Source organism: Gallus gallus, chromosome 3, assembly GCF_016699485.2.
Source record: "Gallus gallus isolate bGalGal1 chromosome 3, bGalGal1.mat.broiler.GRCg7b, whole genome shotgun sequence".
NCBI classification, from domain to species: domain Eukaryota; kingdom Metazoa; phylum Chordata; class Aves; order Galliformes; family Phasianidae; genus Gallus; species Gallus gallus.
In genome coordinates this window covers 84,813,479-84,833,216 of record NC_052534.1, presented here as the reverse complement: position 1 = coordinate 84,833,216, position 19,738 = coordinate 84,813,479, and the positions used below count along the sequence as shown (strand labels likewise).

The 19,738-nt window shown below is 37.0% G+C and overlaps 1 protein-coding gene across 1 annotated transcript in view; it reads right to left on the bottom strand.

The window, feature by feature from the left end:
• Nucleotides 1–19,738, bottom strand: part of EYS (eyes shut homolog) — a 676,382-nt gene that overhangs the window by 432,840 nt on the left and 223,804 nt on the right. Inside the window, exons 14-17 of the mRNA XM_040698528.2 lie at nt 18,119–18,378; nt 10,907–11,003; nt 9,812–9,919; nt 8,163–8,308 (exon numbers count right to left, since the gene is read on the bottom strand). Coding sequence (XP_040554462.1) covers nt 8,163–8,308; nt 9,812–9,919; nt 10,907–11,003; nt 18,119–18,378 — 611 coding nt within the window. The remainder of the gene's footprint in view (nt 1–8,162; nt 8,309–9,811; nt 9,920–10,906; nt 11,004–18,118; nt 18,379–19,738) is intronic.

Sequence of the window (19,738 nt, the reverse complement as noted above, 5' to 3'; positions counted from 1 at the left end):
CTTTCCAACTTCTGGGAAGGACAAACCTCTCTGCAGAACTTTTTGCCCAGGGACCTGGGTCCACTTGGTGGGTGATGCAGAAAAATGGGGATGTTCAATGTGTACCACAAGGGAATTTGATGTTGGGTGAGTGCAGTCAGTAATTCCATGTGTATATGTGTGTATATGTGTGCGTGTGTTTAATGTTTGGTAATTCTGGTTTGTTTGTATATAGTAAGCGTGATGTAGTGATGTAGAGTAAGGGGTGGAATGTAATGGTTTTATGATTTTTGGTTATCAGTATTCCACATTGTAACATCATGTAGTGCACTGGGAGTTAAAGAGTTACTGCTCCAGTTTGGGCACCTGTTCGGAAGAGAAGAACAACTACATATCCTAGAGGATTTTGCATTCAGAGAGGAGATATAACCCCTGGCAAGGCCACAAAACCTTCCCTTTTTGGGCTCTCCTCCCTGCTGCTCGACCTGACTGCGTTTCTCACCTCAGCATTGTGGTGAGACCTTTCCACTTTTCAGACACTCTCTCTCATCATTTTTATTTGCTTCAATTCTAATTACATTGTATTATACTGTGTTATCTTGCATTCCAAAACCATAGTAAATTAGTTTGTTTCTCCTCAGATCGTTGCCGCTGTTTTTAATTATTCTGGGGCCCCTTGTTTCCCCTTTCCGGAGACATGGATTTGCAAATCCCTCCACCCCGCTAGTCATGGAACCAGGCCGAACCAGACCATAAACTGTTGACATAGTCTTGACAGACCACAAAAATCTTTTTTCTAAGAATTTATTCTACACACTAGTCTATCTTCTCCTATTGTTGATGTTGTAATTACAAGATCTGAAGTAGAACTTTCAGAAGGTTACCTTCAAAAAGTGGCTTTAGGTGGCTAAAAATTAGACATGGTAATGTAACTATGTGTGATTATCAAATGCATTACCCTAGACTTGGCGTCACTACGTTCAGAAACCTGAGGGAGGCCTGAGAATGGACTAATTAAGCAGTAAATCCTGAAAAAAAATGAAGACATTGAATGACTCAGTTTTCCATGTCTTTTGTCTCCAGTTCCACTCACCACTCTGAATAACCTATACTTTTTTCTTGGCCTTACTTTTGCTGCCAGTGTACATCCAAAAGGATTCCTTCCACAATCTTCTCTAGACTCAGCTCTACCTGAGTTCAACTCTGAGCATTCAGACAATGATTCTTAAGTCCTCCTAGGGAGCCCACCTTGCTCCTTCTGCCACGCGTGCTTCTCTTCTGCATCCAGGCTCAGTCAGATGTTCCCTTGCCATGTTTTCTTACGGCTCTTCTCCTTGACCAGGGATGAATGGTAACTGGAACAAAACTGCTACCAGACTAAAGTTTAAATGGTCAAGGAATGGCTTAAGTCTTTAGTTAGTAGAGTTTAAGCCAATTTGAAAATTAAAAGGAATGTTTATGTCCAGATCTTGGCTCTCAGGATTTGTGTATTCAGTGAGAGTGTAAGAGAGAGGAAACTAGCACTCTAGACATCAAGCACTTCAATACAAACGCATGATACACAGTACTCTTGTATGTTTCTTTTAGCCTGGGAAATCTGCTGAATGGTGTAGAAACTCAGCAGGTACAGCAGAAGGTATCTCCTCTTTTCCTTGGAAATAAAGCTAACTTACAGTGTGGACGTTACATCAATTCTCAGGAAAATTGATAGAGTGAGTTTCCCTCTTCAAGATGAGAGTTTTCACTGGACTTAAAATTACCAACATTGAAGTGAATGCTCTAGTTATTAAACTAAAAGACATATACCACTACCTCCACCCAATTCTGTCAGCATACATGTTAGATTTGTTCTCAGCGCATCAATCAGTTTTGGCTTTTCTTTTCTTTGAGTATCTAAATACTCAAGCTGTATCTTGCTTTGATGTCTCAGGGAGCATACCATGAGATTTCCCCCCTCTGACTCTTAAGTAGAAGAGTCATTCTTTTAGCTATGTAGCTGCTCTTCTTCCTCTGTATATCAATAGCAGGTAGTACAGACAGAGCTCTGAAGACTCAGATGCAATCACTGCCAGTTAGTTGGCAGTAGAAAGCTGTAGAAGCAGCTGTGAAGGTTAGAAAGATAAACCAAACTCTTTTTCTTTTGTTAAGTCTGCATAAAAAGCAGAGCAGAGTTTTCTTTGCCAGGCAGACAAAATAAACAGCAGGTTTTGAGGTTCAGGATAAAGAAAACTGGGCTTCAAACTGAAAATTCTAGATAAAACAGAAGATGAAGTAAAGTTTAAGCCAAGGTTTTAACTTAGTTTAACATGAAACTTAAATATGTTCTTAGTTACTTCCAAACGGCAATTTGTACTGATGTCATAGTGAAAAGAAGACCACAGGGGATACATCTGAGATTAAGAGACTAGCTGTTTGAATTTAAGAAATAACTACTGTGCTCTGTAGAAAGGATGACTGAACTTTCACAGCAATAGGTATTTTCATGATACTTATGTCATTTGTAGGCAATTTTTTCAACACATGTCTAATAATTGGCTGTTTGAATCAAAAATTTGAATTTGTATACTTGTTTTATACACATGTTGTTTTAACCATTAAATCCCTGTTTTTTATTTTGGATTTGTGTATCAAGGTGTTGCATGTGGGAGCTGCAGGTGGAGTGGGGAAGAGGCTGAGACTGCTTTGTGCTGGATGCAGCTGGTTGCAGCCTGCTCAGCAATGGGCCCACCAACGGACATAGTTGAGCCCATTGGCCACGCTAGTGATGCCTTTGTGAAAGTGCATTTAATAAAGGGAAAAAAGGCTGCACAGGCAGAGTGAGGAATGAGGGAAAAAGTAGTGTAGGAAACAATCCTATGAAGAGCAAGTTCAGAGAAAAAGGAGGGAGAAAAGGTGGTCCAGGAAGTAGAGCAGAGATTCCTCAGTAGCCCATATAGGAGCCCACAGTGCAGCAGAGAGGTTCCCCTGCAACCTTCAGAGAGAACCATGGCAAACCAGATATTCAAACACAGCCCATGGAGGAGTCCCACACATGCTGGAACAAGAGAAAACTGTGAGGAGTAAGGAACAGCAGAGAGGAGCTGTTAAATTATTGCAGACTACCATTACTCTGCACTTGGAGAGGAGGAAATAAGAGCAACTGGGGAGTGATGTCGAGCCAATGAAGAACTGTGAGGCTAGGGAAGGGTGATAGTTTAATTTCTTTACTTCTGACCATCCAAAAATCTTAATTGGCAATGATACCAGTTTTGCCTAAACTGAGTCTGTTTTGCCTGTGATTATAACTGGTAAATGACCTCCCTGTCTTTTTTTTTTGACCCATGAGCTTTTTCACCTTACAAGCAACCATTGGCAACAACAAAAAAAGCCACCATAGTATTTGCAAGGTATCTTAGAATTATTTAGTTAACCTCAAGAAGAAAAAAAATAAACAGGAAGAATAGATTTACAGATTAGTACATCTGTCAATGAGTGCAGTGAGAATGTTTGTTAAACCGAAAATCCTTCCAACTGAAGGAAGAACACATTGTCCAAAACAATTCCCTAGTTAAAAGAACTTGTATTCTAATTAAATTCATTCTGCAGCAGACTTGGTAGCCCAGTCACTTATAGTTTATACTTCAGTACAAAGTCATTTTTTGTGAACATGAAAGAACATTTAATTTGAGGCACGTCTGTGTTTTCTGGATTGTACTTGGACATAACATTGTTCAGATTATAAAATTTAAAGAAAAAGGAATTAACACCTCAATCATGAAAAAGTCTTTAAGTGTAAGTGATCATCATACATTATGCTTAATTAGTTATTACTTTGTTATATTGCACAGCTGAGGCAAGAGCTATATTAATGTTTTAATTAGCTTTCTTCTAATATCAAGCTCAATTGAAAATATATGTATTTTTTTCTTGATGTTTACATAATTGTATATCAATGCACATTCAGAATGCAATGTTAAATTAATTCATTTTTGATAATGAGGATATAGTCACACTAATTGATTACAGTTCATTATTTTGCTTTTAATTTTAATTCCACAGTGAGTCACTTGAGTTCCACTTGTTTGCATTGTACCTTCAGATTCTATAAAAAATGCTTAACTTATCAAACCAAAATTATATATATGAAATAGCCTTTCATTTTCATTTGATTTCCCTTTTATCTATCAAAATTCTAAACACATTCCTCAAAGTTTATACCCACCAGAGAAGCTGGTGATGGGCAAGAGGCTGGGATAAGAAAAATATGGCTGTCCACCCGAACAGACCAAAAGGGATATTCCATACAATACAGACTGTTAAACTCAGCAGTAAAAACAAAGATAAATGAGGAGGAAAGAGGGCATTCATTTAGGAAGCCTTAAAAGTAGCCGGATATTACCTGCTGATGGGAAGTAGAAATTTATTTTCTTTGCTTCCACAGAAGTTTTTTTCATTATACTTTGTCCTGGCCCTGATTAAAAGGGGGAGTGAGAGAGCCTGGGCACCTGATTTGTGTGGTTGAATAAGTCAGACAAAAAGCAGAGTGCAAGAGGCAAAAGGTAAATTAGGTGACCTGGGAAAATATGGAATTGCCATCCAATCTTGCTAGGATAGGTTTAGGAAAGCCAGGGTTGGCCAGCAGTTGAATCTGGCAGGGAATTTTTATGGCAACAACAAAGGATTTGACAAGTACATCAAAAAAAGAATTTTTTTTTTCACTTTAGTCCTTACATATTCAGTGTTACCAATATGATTGAAGAGGTGTATTTTTAGTTGAAAAATTAATAGAAAATGTATTAGCACTTTTTTTTTTTTTAACCGTAAAGTATTCCTTTAACTCAAAAATAATTTTGGAGGGCTATTTTCTAAGAAAGTACAGTTTTCAAGTATGAAATTCAATTGTTTGTTTTATTTACAAATACCATTTTTTAATAGCTGACAATATTTTTTGCTTGTATTGCTGCCTCTATTTTGGCAAGAATCAGACCAATTGTACTTATCACTTTTTCAAATACTTTCAGTTGTCTTAAATCTGTTGGTAGCTCAACTATATTTGCCTCTTCCGATTCCTGTCTGCATAAATCATGAGTGTAAACTCCATCTGAGTCCTTAAAGACCACCTAGACAGTCTCAGATAGCGGAAGCCCACAAAGGAAAAAGTATTCAATTAGCATCTGGAAGATAGTAGAATTCAACAGGTAGAATGAAGCACTTGCCATTCTCTCTTCAGTTTTATATTAAGACACCTAATACCTATATATGAGCTGTCTAATCTGCAGAGGTTAAATAAAAATCATCATGAGAGCTTGAAGACTGATTCAGTTGACACTAAAGGCACTCAGGAAACGATTAAGTTACCTAAAGTTGGCTTATTGTACTATATGAGAAAGCATCTGGGTTCCACTACTACTGTGTAAATCTTGCAGTTATTATTTAGAATCCATGGGAAATGAATGACTTTCTGGAGGATCAGCTAGAGAAAAAAATAGAATGCACTGGGGGAAATGTAAAATAGCAGAAGAGATCCTTGTTTAGGCAAGATTTCTTGATGCCATGATCTGACAGCTGAGCAGATTGCTAGAGTCCTCTGATTCTACAATTCTTATTTTAAATTCATGAAATTACTGAAGAGTAGAAGTATGCCTGTCTCTAAATGAGTTAAATCATTTTCTTTATACAGTTGTAGGTTAAGACCTTAAATACAAACTTTTTTTTTTTTTTTAATTTAAGCTGTTCTTTCATTCATAAGCTTGTCTGTCTGAAACAGTGTAACTTTTCAATAGTGAAGATTATGTAATACTCAACATTTTGTTAAATTACGTATGAAAAATCAGCTATGAGCTATTTATATTGTAATGGCTGTTTTTTCAGTCTCAAACTTTGCAATTTTTTACATTTGCCAGGGAATCACTTGATACATGGTCTTTGTTCATAGCGGCTCTGAATGTATTTTTCTACAGTACCTGTTTCAGTGTAATTAACAGGAATATTTCACAATCATATCACATTTCAGAAACTGTACTAAACATATTTTAAAAGGTATGTACTCCCTGTAGAAAAGAAAAACTTAATGTACAACATTGCTTTTCAGTATTTGCAATCTGATTTCATACTTATGTGTTGTAAACTAGAATCATATTGTCAGAGAATCATTCTATCATAGAAAACCCTATGTTGGAACAGACTCATAATGACCATTAGTAAACAGTGTAGATGGCAATATAAGAAGCAAAAAACCTCAAACATTAGTATGTTCTTAGAGCCTCAAACCACTCACTGATAATCTACAGCACAGCATATTCAAGTGCAATATTCCCAACACACTGACTCATACAATCTAATTTTACTGAAGTTTGCTTCACTATTCTGTGGAACAATGCCTTGTTCTGAAAAGACCTTGCTTTGAAATCAAGCTACTTTTCACTCGCTTCTGGGCCTTTAAATTTTCTTCTAGGTTATGTTTGCTTTCAAACAGAAATTAAAGATGTTGCACATACAGCTTTGCATCTTCATTTTAAACCCTTATTACCCCCCAGATTTCTGAAAGCAACTGATTCTCCAGACACTTTGTATTGGATGAATTATACTTAGAGACATGTCTAAAGGGTATGTCCTGTAGTGGATGTCCAATATGTTGCATTTTAAGAGTGAAAAAATCACTCACTGCAATTAGGTGATGAACAATCACTAATTTTGAAGTAATGATTTAGTGTTTACTTACAGTCATCCAGATTATCAAACCATTATTAAGAAATAAATAACACTAAATAATAACAGTTGCCCTTATAAATATATGGAAAATAATTTTTAGCAGTAGATAACTTCTTGCACAAGAAAACAACTACTACGGCTATTAAAAAGCCCACAAAATAGTAAAAATAAAGGGAAAAATAAACAACAACAAAAAAACACATGCTATCCTTGTAGATTAAGTGATCAAGGAAAATGAACTCAAATCAAACATCTAAGTTAAATAAAAGTCATAACATACTTGCAGATGCCTTTTTTCTTTTCAAATCAGTAGCCTGTCAATACAAATATCTTGCCTCTTGTGAATGCTTAGAGGTGAAGACAATTGTTTTAAAGTCTACTAGCTACATTTTTTAATGTGCAGCACCTCTACATTACTGCACCACTAATGAACCGAATTTCTATGATACTCAAGAAGTACTATTTAGAACACAGCCCTTTCTGAAAACAGTATTCTGAGAAAAAAAAAAAGCTTTTAAACTTTTTGGCAAGGGAGTTATATGGATTTTCCTAAATTTTGCTGACATGTCAAGAAAAAACTGAAGAATGCAGCATGTGTGAGATATAAATTAAAGTTTACGACAAAGGGAAGGTTATACAACCATATGTAATTTCCCTGAACTACTTTATCTGTTCTGCAGAGAAGACGTATTCCTCTTAGCCCTTGAGATGCCTAGAGAATCATTTTTAATCTTATGAACTTATGTTATATTCATCACAGGCTGAAATGAGTACAAAAAATCATTTTATGCAGAACATATGCAGAAATCATGCAACTTGAGGCATGCAACTATAAATATTTCTGCAAGAACATTTATATGACCCCCAAGTATATTCAGATTGCTTAAGTTGGATATATAAAAACATTAAGTATGAACTGTTCTGCTACATGCATAAATATGAATTACATGCAGTGCATTAAAGTAAATGTGAGCATCAATTTAGAATATCTAATATTATACTAATTTAATATATCTGTACCCATCAAATTTTTTGGCATTAGTTCTGTAAAAATGTAATGATTAATGGCAACACAGTCAGTCCAACACATTGGCAAAGTCAAAGTATTCCTACGATTATGCACAAACACAGATGATGAAGTAGAATTTATTGTGTTTGTAAAAATTACTTTGTATCTGTGACAATTCTCTATTTCTTGGCGAACTTCAGAAAACAGCAATTTTCTCTGCACTATTTAGTCTCTTTAAATATGTTTCAGCTTAATGTACAGGTGACTAAAGAAGGCATAAATCAACCCTAAAGGTAAGTAACATCTTGAGCTCCTTAGCAAGAATCGGATCAAAGCTCTATCTGAATTAATATTGTTTTATCCTCCAAAAAGCATATGATCCTGTGTCCTTTTCCTTCATTTAGATGAAGCCCTCGCTATGAAGTTAAAAACTTTTAAAACCCATGAAAAAGCCCTCTCCATTGTGGTAGGGAACGGACTATACCTGTGAACCCAGGAGAACAGAAACACTGATATCCTCCAAGCCTGTTGATGCAGCTTCCTCCATTCAAGCACGGCAGAGTTTCACACTCATTTATGTCTATCTCACATAAAGACCCATAGTATCCAGGTGCACAGTTACAGATGAATCTTCAGAAAAGAGAAAATTTGGTAACTCAACAGCAGTAAATAACACAACCTATCCTAATATTCTGAAGCTGTATGTTCTTGATGTCAAGCTCTCATCCCTTATCACCATTCATATCACAATAAACAGACTCTTCTCATTTCCATGTTTCTAAAGCAAGAACTGATATTCAGTGCCTTTTTTAGGTTAGTAGGAAAACTTTGCACAATAATCTTAGCTGGACCTACACAAAACGACATAAAGGCTGACATCTTGACACAGGTCTTTGTGAAGCAGTAGCACTGTGGATACACGCACAAGACACAGTATTTCTCTCCTAATTGCACTTAACTTTACTAGTAAGTAGTTACCTTAGAAAATGTCATTTCTGGACACTCTCTTTTCAGAGAGATACAACTACCTAACTGAAGATTAATTATCCTATTTCACTTATTCCAAATTAAAAAAAGAAAAAAAAAAAAACAAAAAAAAAAACAGATCACCTCAGAAACAAAAAGCTGAATCAGCAGAATTTGCCTACCTCTTCAGTAGAGAATCCTTGTTACATGCTGTAAGAGACTATTCTTTTATATCATTGACTCAAAGTTTGCTGAGGAACAAGTCCAGGCAAGTCCTGGACAAAGGCAGAGAAATCTTTTGTCTTGAGGACACTGATGGACAGGTCCTGGCTAAGGATTGTGAAATCCTCTAAGGAGCACAGATGGACAAGGCCAGGGGCAACAAGAGAGGGATAAACTGCTGCTAATGGCCGGGAAACGGTCTTTTTGTGTGGACTTATCTCAAGGAAGATGGCCATCTCAGGAGGTATGCACATGACTCTTGCTCAAGCACCCAGGGATGTCACGTAGGCAGGAGAAAATGGAGGATAAAAGAGGGTCCAACAACCACGGCAGATGAGAGGCTGATCTCTCACCACGACAGACCAGTGAAGGGTTTCTACCATCAGATCCCTCACCACGACGGACTCGAGGTTTCTGCCTTCAGATCCTTCTCTACGGACTGTATGCTGACGGACTTCCCTGGGCCTGCTACCCGAGACCTGCTGCTTCCTCCCTGACTTACTCTGTGGCTTCTTCCTGGACCCACCTGGTACCTGCACTCTCTCGTTGCCCAAGACCGGCCTCGACCATTGGAATGTCGTGCAACGGGACTGCTGCTGGATCCTGGTGGTGACTATCCCCGCTTTACGCAATTCTTGCTTCTTTCTATCTTTTCTATCGCTCGCCTTCCCTTCCCCATCACTCCAATCCATAACAGTGTCCATCCTCCCCTTTCTTCATCTCCCTTATTAACATTTGTAATGAACTGGTCGGACCAACATTTGAACCGTTGTTTCTTAATCTCACGCCTGGCATACATATTTCAAAGAACCTCCTCTCCCTCCTCTAAATTGGAGCGAGACACATGCTGAAGGTCTCATCTCAAACTTAATGAGGTGAAGTAGACTTTATAGACAAATAAATATCTGATTTTTGTTTTTTTTCTATTTATCTGTAGTAACTAACCTGTTTATGAGGTCCAGACAAGTCCCATTGTTTTTGCAGGGTCTTGATAAGCATTCATTAATCTCCACCTCACATAGTGTCCCAGTGAAGCCATGCTGACAGAAGCACCTACCAAAAGGATATCACTGTTTTACTTCTCAGTTCACAATCAAAAGATTCTTGAAAAACACATGGCATACTTTGAGAGCTATGAGTCAGTTCCAAAATTATGCATTTTTTTTCCTGAGCATTAGAAAGTACTCTATCTAATCAAACTTTTTAAGTACAGTAAGCTTCAGCATAGGAAATAATATTTTTATCATTATTAGTTGAGGACCACAGATTCTGTGCTGATCCAGCTGTGAAGGGACTCAGGGCTGGCGTTGACTTGAGGTGGTTTTCACTTATTTTGAGACCTACCCTGGGACCAGCTGACTGCTGCCTCTTCTACTTTAGCTTTAGCTCTGGCATTGGCACCTATGGTGAGAGTATAACCCACCAGGGCAGTCATGATGTTACGAACAGTAACTCCCCATGTGCTGGGGGAGCTGATAAACAGTATAAAAAATAAATCATGATAAGGAAAAAAATCATGATAAGGAAACATACAAAATTCAATCAGGTATAAGACTGAAGACCACAAAACTACCCTCCGGCAAAGACTTTCAAATACCAGTGATTTGCAAAAATGCTGCCAGTTCTCAAGTCTGATACCCCTGATCCCAGAATCCAGACAGACTTTGTGAGAAGGACCATAACACAAGGGCTATATAACTATGTTGCTATGAAGCTGTTTTATATTAATTTGAACTATGAATATTAGATTTATTGTAACTCAATTAGTAATAGCTGTTTTTATACATGATTAGATTGCTAAGATTTTACTTAGCCTAACAAAAAATTCTTGAGTTCACATGTACGGTGCATTCCTTTTTGACCACAAGAATATTTTAAGTGTAACACAACATGTAATGTGTCAAACTCATCATGAAGAAAAGATGCATTACATAATTGAAGGGCAGCAAGCACAATACCAGCAAAGGATTGAAATAATAGCTAAATGATAAATATTCATGTATCATACTAGGTATCTGTTGCTCAAGAAATTTTCCTCACCTGTAACTGTTTATCCCATCCACACAGAGACCTTCATTCTGGCATGGATGGGAGATGCACTCGTCACTGTTAACTTCACAGTAAGTACCTTCATATCCTAAAACACAGATTATATGAACTATGAATGACTGAGTTTCACCACATGATTTGAACATAAGGGTCACAGATCCTCTTGTAAGTTGGGTTATCTGAGACCAGGACCAATTTTGAAAATACAAGTGCTTGAGGAACCCCAGACAACTCAGAAGCTGAAGTCAGAAAAACTGCTGAGAAAAACATCAAGTCCCGTTCTTACGGTTGCAGCTATGTATCTGTTGTTCTGTATGCTGACTTTAGCCTTCAGACCCTTAGACTAGCTCCTTGGCTTCACCTCAGACCTGCTCCACTGCTGCAGGTTTCACTGGTGATCTGGCATGCCAGGCTAACCATATATACTGTTATCAGTCCTGCCCTGCTCACCTCATTCGCGTCATCAAGACGAGATCCTTGATGGAGAGGTTCCTGCTCTGGCATGCTTGGTAAGAATCCCAGTTCACCCTTGTTTTCAGAGCAGCCCACCCTCACTGTTCCCTCATTCTAAAATCAGCTGCAGTAAGTTTTTTGCAAGTCCAAAACAAATTTTTTCTCCAACTTTTTTTTCCATAACCTTCAACAAGTTTATTTCCAGAGACTAGAGACATAGAGCTACTTCTATGAGCCAGAAAGTTCAGATTTGGATGAAGCATCTGGATTCTGCGAAATGTAACTGAAAAGGCTTTATGGGGTGCATAGAACAGTATCAGAAATGAAAACCTAATAAAAATCCAGAGCTTAATGAAAGTTTATAGAAACCAAATTTATCTAAGACAGTCAGAAAAAGAAAAAAAAAACAAACTGATTTTAGGATTTAGATGAAGAAAATATGTGACTCATTACGATTTTACATGGAATAACTTCTTAAACCTTTGAGATGCTATGTAATGTATGAGCATGCATCTTCTTTTTAAAATACCACAGTTGCCACTGAAACACAGAAAAAGGAAAATGGAGGGCATTCATCAGTCTGCTTCTTCATGACATATCCACTTTGTTATGGATATTTTATAGGCTTTTTTGGGGTAGATAATACCAAAATGAAAATATAAAACACAATTTAGACACATATTTGAGTGCAGTAGCACACACTATTCCACTCCATAGCAAAATATAACCACCTTGGAAAGACATAAATGAAGTAAACATAGAGTAGGCATGTTTTTTTATCATATTTGTACAAATGGGGAAAAATATGATCTTCATTACATAATTTAACCATCAATTTACTACATTATGATATAATAGCTGTGTGTTCGAGCTAATATTAAATATTGTCTTTTTAACTCTAATTAACATATATCTTTAAAAAAATTCAGTCTCTCATAATCATATAGACTGAAGCTAAAAAGACATGAAATTATTTAGATGATATACTATTAACGATCAAAATATATGTAAAGTGTTTATTTTATGAATATATTTGGACAACAACCAATGATAACATTTTCAAATTCAAAAGAATATTTTAAACAAACTATTTTGTAAAGCAGTACATTACTTAAAAGCCTGAAAATATGCATGCCTCTGTAATGTATTGTTACAGTAACAATATTTAGTACCATTTAAATACAGCAACTTTCTGCCTTTTTTAGTGCAAATCAAACTAAGATCTAAACTGTAAATCAATATCACATGCAAATGATTTTTTGCAGCTCTCCAGCCATATACTTTAAAAAGTACCTATTGCAGATTTCAAACCTGAGTGACATATTAAAAATGCAATTTTTGACCGCAACTTTTTTTTTATGCACAAAAATTAAAAGCTTTCTGAACTCGGTTCAAATTACTCTGAACTTCTAAATGAGAAAAAATATCTAATCAATAGAGAAGAGCAAATGGCACATTCTGCCACTTTTGAAAACAGAATTCCATTTATCCATTAGCGAATCCATACATAGTTGCTCAAAATCTCCAATGCTGAGTTTAATAAATTACCCTAATAAGGATGGATAATCAAGTTGTTGGTTTTTTTCAGCCATAATCACTAAGACTAGTCAAATGTTATTGTAAATCTGAAAATTTGAGAAACAAGTGAGAGATAGACAATCTCATTAGTATTACAGAAGTTTCAAGTAGGATCTTCCTTACAGAGTAGTTATTCACTTCAAGGAAAGCAAAACAAAACAAAATATAGGGATACAATATTTATTTATTTATTTATTTATCACTAAAGGGAAAAACATATAGCTCTTTTTGAGGAATTGAATTATGATGGCTGCTGCAAAAATAATACCTCCTATTGGCCACAATGTCAGAGGCAGATGTTGGTGGTATGGCAGTAGAGGCTGAACCTTCCTGCCAATATTCAGTTACATTTTGTTGCCGCATGACAGATGGCAGCAGTGGGGCAGTTTGACAGAATGGTGTCTGACATAGAAGTGACTATGAAGCAAAGGTCTGTCAATGAATTCCTTCATACCAAAAAAAAAAAAAAAAAAAAAAAAAAAAAAAAAAAAAAAAACACCCATTCACATTCAACAGTGCTTTGCTGAATGTTTATAGAGACCAAAAAGAGGATGTGAGCACAGTGAGGTGGTAGGTGGTGCATTTCAGCAATGATACCATCATAACAGCTGTATAACAGTAGGTCACCTTTGCTTGTGCAGATTTTTACAAGCATGGAATGAAGGCTCTTCATTGCTGGCAAAATTGTATAACTATCATGGTGACTATATTGAAAAACAGCACTTTGTAGCTGGCAATTTGCTCTATCAAATAGTGTTATTGTGCTTTTTATGTATTTTCTAGTTTCCATGGAAATAAATAGGATGCATTACTTTCAGAAAAATCTAGATGTATCTCATAAGTAACTGTTCAAGTAACAGCAGTTTCAGGACTTTTAGAAATATGAAGATGAAATACAAAGACTTTTCAATTGTTTATGTATAAACTTTCAATAGTCCAGGTAGCATGAAAGTGACTTCAGTAATCTACACATACCCACGTTCTGTGGAGAATAATGCAAAATCAGTTTTTCTAATCTTTAAGCCTTATTTTTTTTCATTCTCAAGAATCAAAATGCTAAGAGGTAATGGCTGTGGCAACATCCCCAAAATTGTTTGCAAAATACGTGCAGGCAGAATGATACATTTATATCATTTTAAAGAAATTCCAGCATCCTCTGATAATTTTGATATAAGTCAATGAATGAAGTGGAAAAAGTCGCTATTTAAGCTGGAATTGATCATTTGCTTCTTCTGCTTCTCCGAGACACTGGAAATAGCTGCTGCATGTCTCACTTCTGAGCGATCTGCAATGCAGAGTGTAAATACATCTGTTGCTATTGTTATGGCCACTTTCACTTCTTCATTCCATTTCAGAGAAATACCACAGAATTCACCTTTCCAGGCAACAAAGAGGACTTATGGGATTCTTTATAAGCTCTATACATCAGCAGAACATTGTGGACTTTATTTGTAAAGTATTTATTAAACAAAGTTTGCAAGCAGTGGAGATATTACAATAAACTGATGCATAGCTATGAAGCCTTCACATTTTTAGACACAGTACTTCATAATACGTCAAAATACGTATTGTTGAACTCTTGAGTATTACATCAGGTAATTCTTTTAAGTAGCCTGCTTCGCTGTTAGCTGAACCACTGTTTGTTGTCTGTGCTTATTGTGGTTTAACATCAATGTGCAACTAAGCTCAATCACACTACTCTCATTCCTTCTCCTCATCATAACAGGAGAAAATATTATGAAAAAAATCACAGATTTAGATAGGGACTGGAAGATCATTCACCAGTTACTATCATAGGAAAAAGAGATTTGTCATAAGGGAAGTTTGTGCAATTTTTTGCCTATTGCTATTATCAGACCAGAGGAGTGAGAAGAAAAAGCAAAATAATGACACCTTCCTCCCTCCCCTCACCTTGTTCTACCTCCTCCCTCCAGCAGCTAAAGGGAGTGGGCGGTGCAGTCAGTCACAGAATCACAGAATTGCAGGGGTCGGAAGGAACCTCAAGAGATCATCGAGTTCAGTGCCCCTGCTAAAGCAGATACCTACAATAAATCGCACTGGTAGACATCCAGACACATCTTGAATATCTTCATAGAAGGAGATTCCACAACCTCCCTGGGCAACCTGCTCCAGTGCTCTGTCACCCTTACCGTAAAGAAGTTCTTCCGCATGTTAGCATGGGACTTCCTGTGTTCAAGTTTTAGGGCATTGCTCCTTGCCCTATCACTACACACCACTGAGAAGAGCCTGGCCTCATCCATTTGCCTCCCGTATTCTTTTAGATATCCATAAACGTTAATCAGATCCCCCCTCAGTCTTCTTTTCCCCAGGCTGAACAGACCCAGGTTACTCAGCCTTCCCTCATAAGAGAGATGTTCCAGGTCCTTTATCATCTTTGATCGTAATAGTTCATCTCTGCTGCTCCTTCATGGTCACTCTCTGCCCCTATTCCACGTGGGGCCCCTCTCACGGGCTGCTGTCTTTTGCCAGTTGATCCCACATGGACCTTCCACGGGCTGCAGCTCTTCAAGCACTGCTCCAACATATCTCTGTACCACAGGGCCCATCCTTTAGAAGCTGCTCCAGCACTGACCCCTATGGGCAACAGCTCTCCCAGACCTCCTGCTCACCACGGACTCCACTCCACAGGTGCAGCTCTGGACCAGTGCTGTTCCTGGAGGGGTTCTCCATGGGCTGCAGCCTTCTCCACACCACATCCACTGCTGCACTGTGGGCTCCTCCATGACTACATGGGGAAGATCTGCTCCACGTGATGCCCATGGGCTGCAGGGGTCAGGGCTGCATGCTCCACCATGGGCCTCTTCTGGGCTGAAGGATGCTTCTGCTCTGCTTCTGAAGCAGCTCCTACCTTTCTCCTGCACTGACCTTTGTGGCTGCAGGGCTTTTCCTTTCATATTTTCTCAGTCTCTCAACCTGCAGTTGCACAGCATTGTGTGCCTGTCTTAAACCTGCTCTCCCAGAGGCACCCTCAGTATTACTCAGGGCTCTGCTCTGGTGGTGGTGGGTCTCCTTTGGAGCAGCTGGAGCTGGCTCTGACCTTATATGTGGCTGCTGCTGTGATCTTCTCAGAGGCCACCCGTGCAGCCCTCTGCTACCAAAACCTTCCTACAGATGCCTAATACAGTACATATCTACACAATTTACAAAATTTTGCAGGCGGTTGACATAGTATTAAATATCTTTTTTTTATTCTAGGTAAAAAAAAAAAAACTCCCTTGTTCATTTACATCGTGTCATATGCTGCTATATTTTGCAACTCTTGATAAAACAGATTCAAACTAATTGACTGGATAATTAACTACATATCATGCAAGTCTTTTAATCAGAATGTCATTGGTACTAAGTCAGGTATCTTGGAATATTCCAACAATGTCAGTTGTGATTACCCTTTGTAATCAGATCTGTAATTCTGGCAGGCTTATCAGGAGAGAAAGGGATACACACGGAAAAAAAAAAAAAAAAAAAAAAAAAAAAGGAGGAAGACACCTGAGAAAATACATAGCATTAACATAAAATGCCTTCAATTAGATTTTTATATTTTACTGTCTCTACTGTTTTGATAGTCCGTAATAAGTGACTGCATTTCTTTGAGCACTATTAACTCTTCATAATTTTTGCCTTTTAGCCCTTTTTAATGCTGAGATATTTTTAGTTTTCCAAGATTTGTTAGTTATGCATGTTACTGGTTCAGATCTCTCCAGCTAGCTCCCTGAAGATTTCTGAAGATTCCTAGCTAAAATTTTCAAGCATCCTTGAAGATTCTTTTAATGTTCCATAAGAAAATTGACTGCAAGGTTTTTGTATTCTTGAGAAACTGTTTGCAAGTATGTTGGGAGGAAAAGATTCAAAATACATGACTCTTTACAGATCCTTTCTGAGAAAGGCTTCAGGATCAATATATTGTATTGAAAGCTGTTTTTTCTTGTTGTCATGGTGTTCAATGTTATACTTTCATTCAATAAGCAACTCATACACCTTCTCAGTGACTTTTTTCCAACTCTGTAACTTATGGTAACCTTAATAGTAAAAAACCCATGTTATAAATATATTATCCCTGAATTTTTGCAATTCAGTAAACAATAAGATGAGTGATGATACTGTAGTATAACACATGAAATAGTATATTTGCTATCTTTGGCTTCTAGGACTCGCCTATATCCTGATTATTTTTATGTACTTTTTATGCATTGACTTCAATATCCTACTAAAATTCCCAATTCATTAACCATTTTCTCCCTACCTACTACTCTCCCTACTGCAGTTTTAATTAGTTAAAGTATTCTTTAATTCCCATACTGAATTTTATAGAGATGTTGAGCACAGCTAAACTGTTTCTCTGTTCCACCTTAGGATTTCTTGTACACTGCAGGAGAGATTGTGGTTTTTAAGCCATGGGCCAGGAAAGCTTTAAGTACATGTTGTGATTTTGGATGTTGTGTATGAAGACAGAGAGCAATCTACATTTTCAGTCAGTCAAGGGAAGATTATTCCCCTGATGGGCCAGGTCTTCCAGATATCTCAGCAGGAAGAGGAACCAATTCCAACTTGGTCCAATTTTTGCACATCTTTTAGAGATGTTGTGTGCAGTTAAACTGTTCCTCTGTTCTGCATTAGAATTTCTTGTACGCGGCGGGAGAGATTGTGGTTTTTAAGCCATGGGCCAGGAAAGCTTTAAGTACCTGTTGTGTATGAAGACAGAGAACAATCTACATTTTCAGTCAGTCAAAGGAAGATTATTCCCCCGACAGGCGAGGTCTTCCAGACTTCTCAGCAGGATGAAGAACCAATTCCAACCTGGTCCAACTTTTGTGCTATTTCTGCCTGCCTGTTTCATCAATTTGGTCTGTCAGGTTCATCTCTATCATTTTGTAACAACTGATTCAAAAAAATGGTAATTCTGAATGCTGGAGTCTGAACAACTACAGATTTAACAAGTATTGTAATACAAGAAATTAATATTAGGTAAATTGATCACTGTCTTACCAGTGTTCTACCATAACTTATATACTTGCTGTAATTCATGAAGGTTTTATGTGCTTTGAAAGGTATACATTCTTAATGCTACCTTCAATGAAAATAATAAGTTCAATATGTATTTGCAAATATTCTGCAGCACAGACAATAAAGAATGTCAACTACACCAGCTCTTACCTGTTTTGCAAATGCACATGGGATTTCCATCAGCTTGTGCCAGGCAAGTTGAGTTGTTTATGCATGGATTGTAAGGCAGTTCACAGGGACTAAAGCGCTGATGGCAAAAGTCACCAGTATAAAATGGAGGACAAATGCATACAAACTGTCCCTGCTTAACAGATTCATAACAGGTAGCTCCGTTCAAGCATGGTTCAGAATCACATTCATTTATGTCTTCACTGCAGTCTGGACCTGTCCACCCTGCTGTACACAAGCATCTGGAGAAAAAAAGTTAAAAAAAAAAAAAAAAAAAAGGCAACATATCAGACAGAGGAAAACCCACAATTTATCCCACTCAATTCCAGATATTTATATAAAAAAATAACAAAGAATCCACTGTGAATAGCTTTTTTTTTTTTACTATCAATTGTATCAGCTTGCACTACGAGAACAAGTTATATTGAGGTTCTTCTCCCCCAGTTTGTTTATGTGATGACAAAATGAGTTACTGTGAATCACTAGATTTACCCACTTGAAATTATATCCAGTTTATTTATGCTGACAGAATCACCTGTGAATCTTTTCTAAGCTGTTAAACAATAACGGAAATTGTCAAACACGGAATACAAGGTTATTCTAATTTTAGGAATGGAAAGACATCTTTTCATATGTGTGAAATCTCTAAATAGGTACTCCACTATTTAGGATGAAATGTAGCAGGTAACATTCAATACACTTTTAAGAAAGAAGGCAGTAAATCAAAAGCACAATAAGAAAGAAGAATCTTTTTTTCATGATGTTCCCTTTTTCTGAATGTTCATGAGAAGGGCTGATAATGACAAAAAAAGAAGAGAAAATTAAAGGACCAAAATCCACATTTTACCTTATCATTAAGAATTTACTTTCATGAACTTGGTAAGTATCTGGTTTTTTTGTTTGTTTTTTTTGTTTGTTTTTTTTACAACAAGAGTATAAGGTTCTAAAAACTCAAAAATTACAATTTGCTAATGATTTCAAAGTTTGCAGGGAAAATTTCCTCATTACAGTAAGAGTCTGGTCTGCATTCTACATATCTAACTAATGAATTCAACTACTCACTGCCTGCACATTTAAATATGATTTGAGCATATTCATCTGTTGAAATGAAATTTGTCGAAGGCCACAAAATTTGAATGCAATGCCCCTCTATATCAAAGCAAAATGTTATTTAAGGCCTTCTTGTTTTACAAAGTTTCCTTGATAATTTTTTTTTTCATATACTTTTGAGCCATTAACTGCTGGAATTCATGAAGAGTATGCACTTTGAAAAGTATATGCCCTTTTTACTTTCACTGAAGATAGCAGTAAATTCCACATTTTCTTGCAAATGTTTTGCTGTACAACAGAAATGTGAAAGATTAACTAGAGCAGATCTTACTTGTTTTGTCTAAGGTTGCTTCCAGGCATTAAGCCATTCAAATATAGCTTGATAGTTCTACTTTAAAAAAAAGAACGTTTAAGAAAAAGAACATTTTCTTAAACAATACAAAGTACATTCAGTGGAGGGTGTAGGTATTGCTTGCCACGCAAAATGAGAACTTGGCCCCTTTAAAACAAACTGAGTGTTTTCTTTGGAATGTTTAATTTCCTTTGTGATTG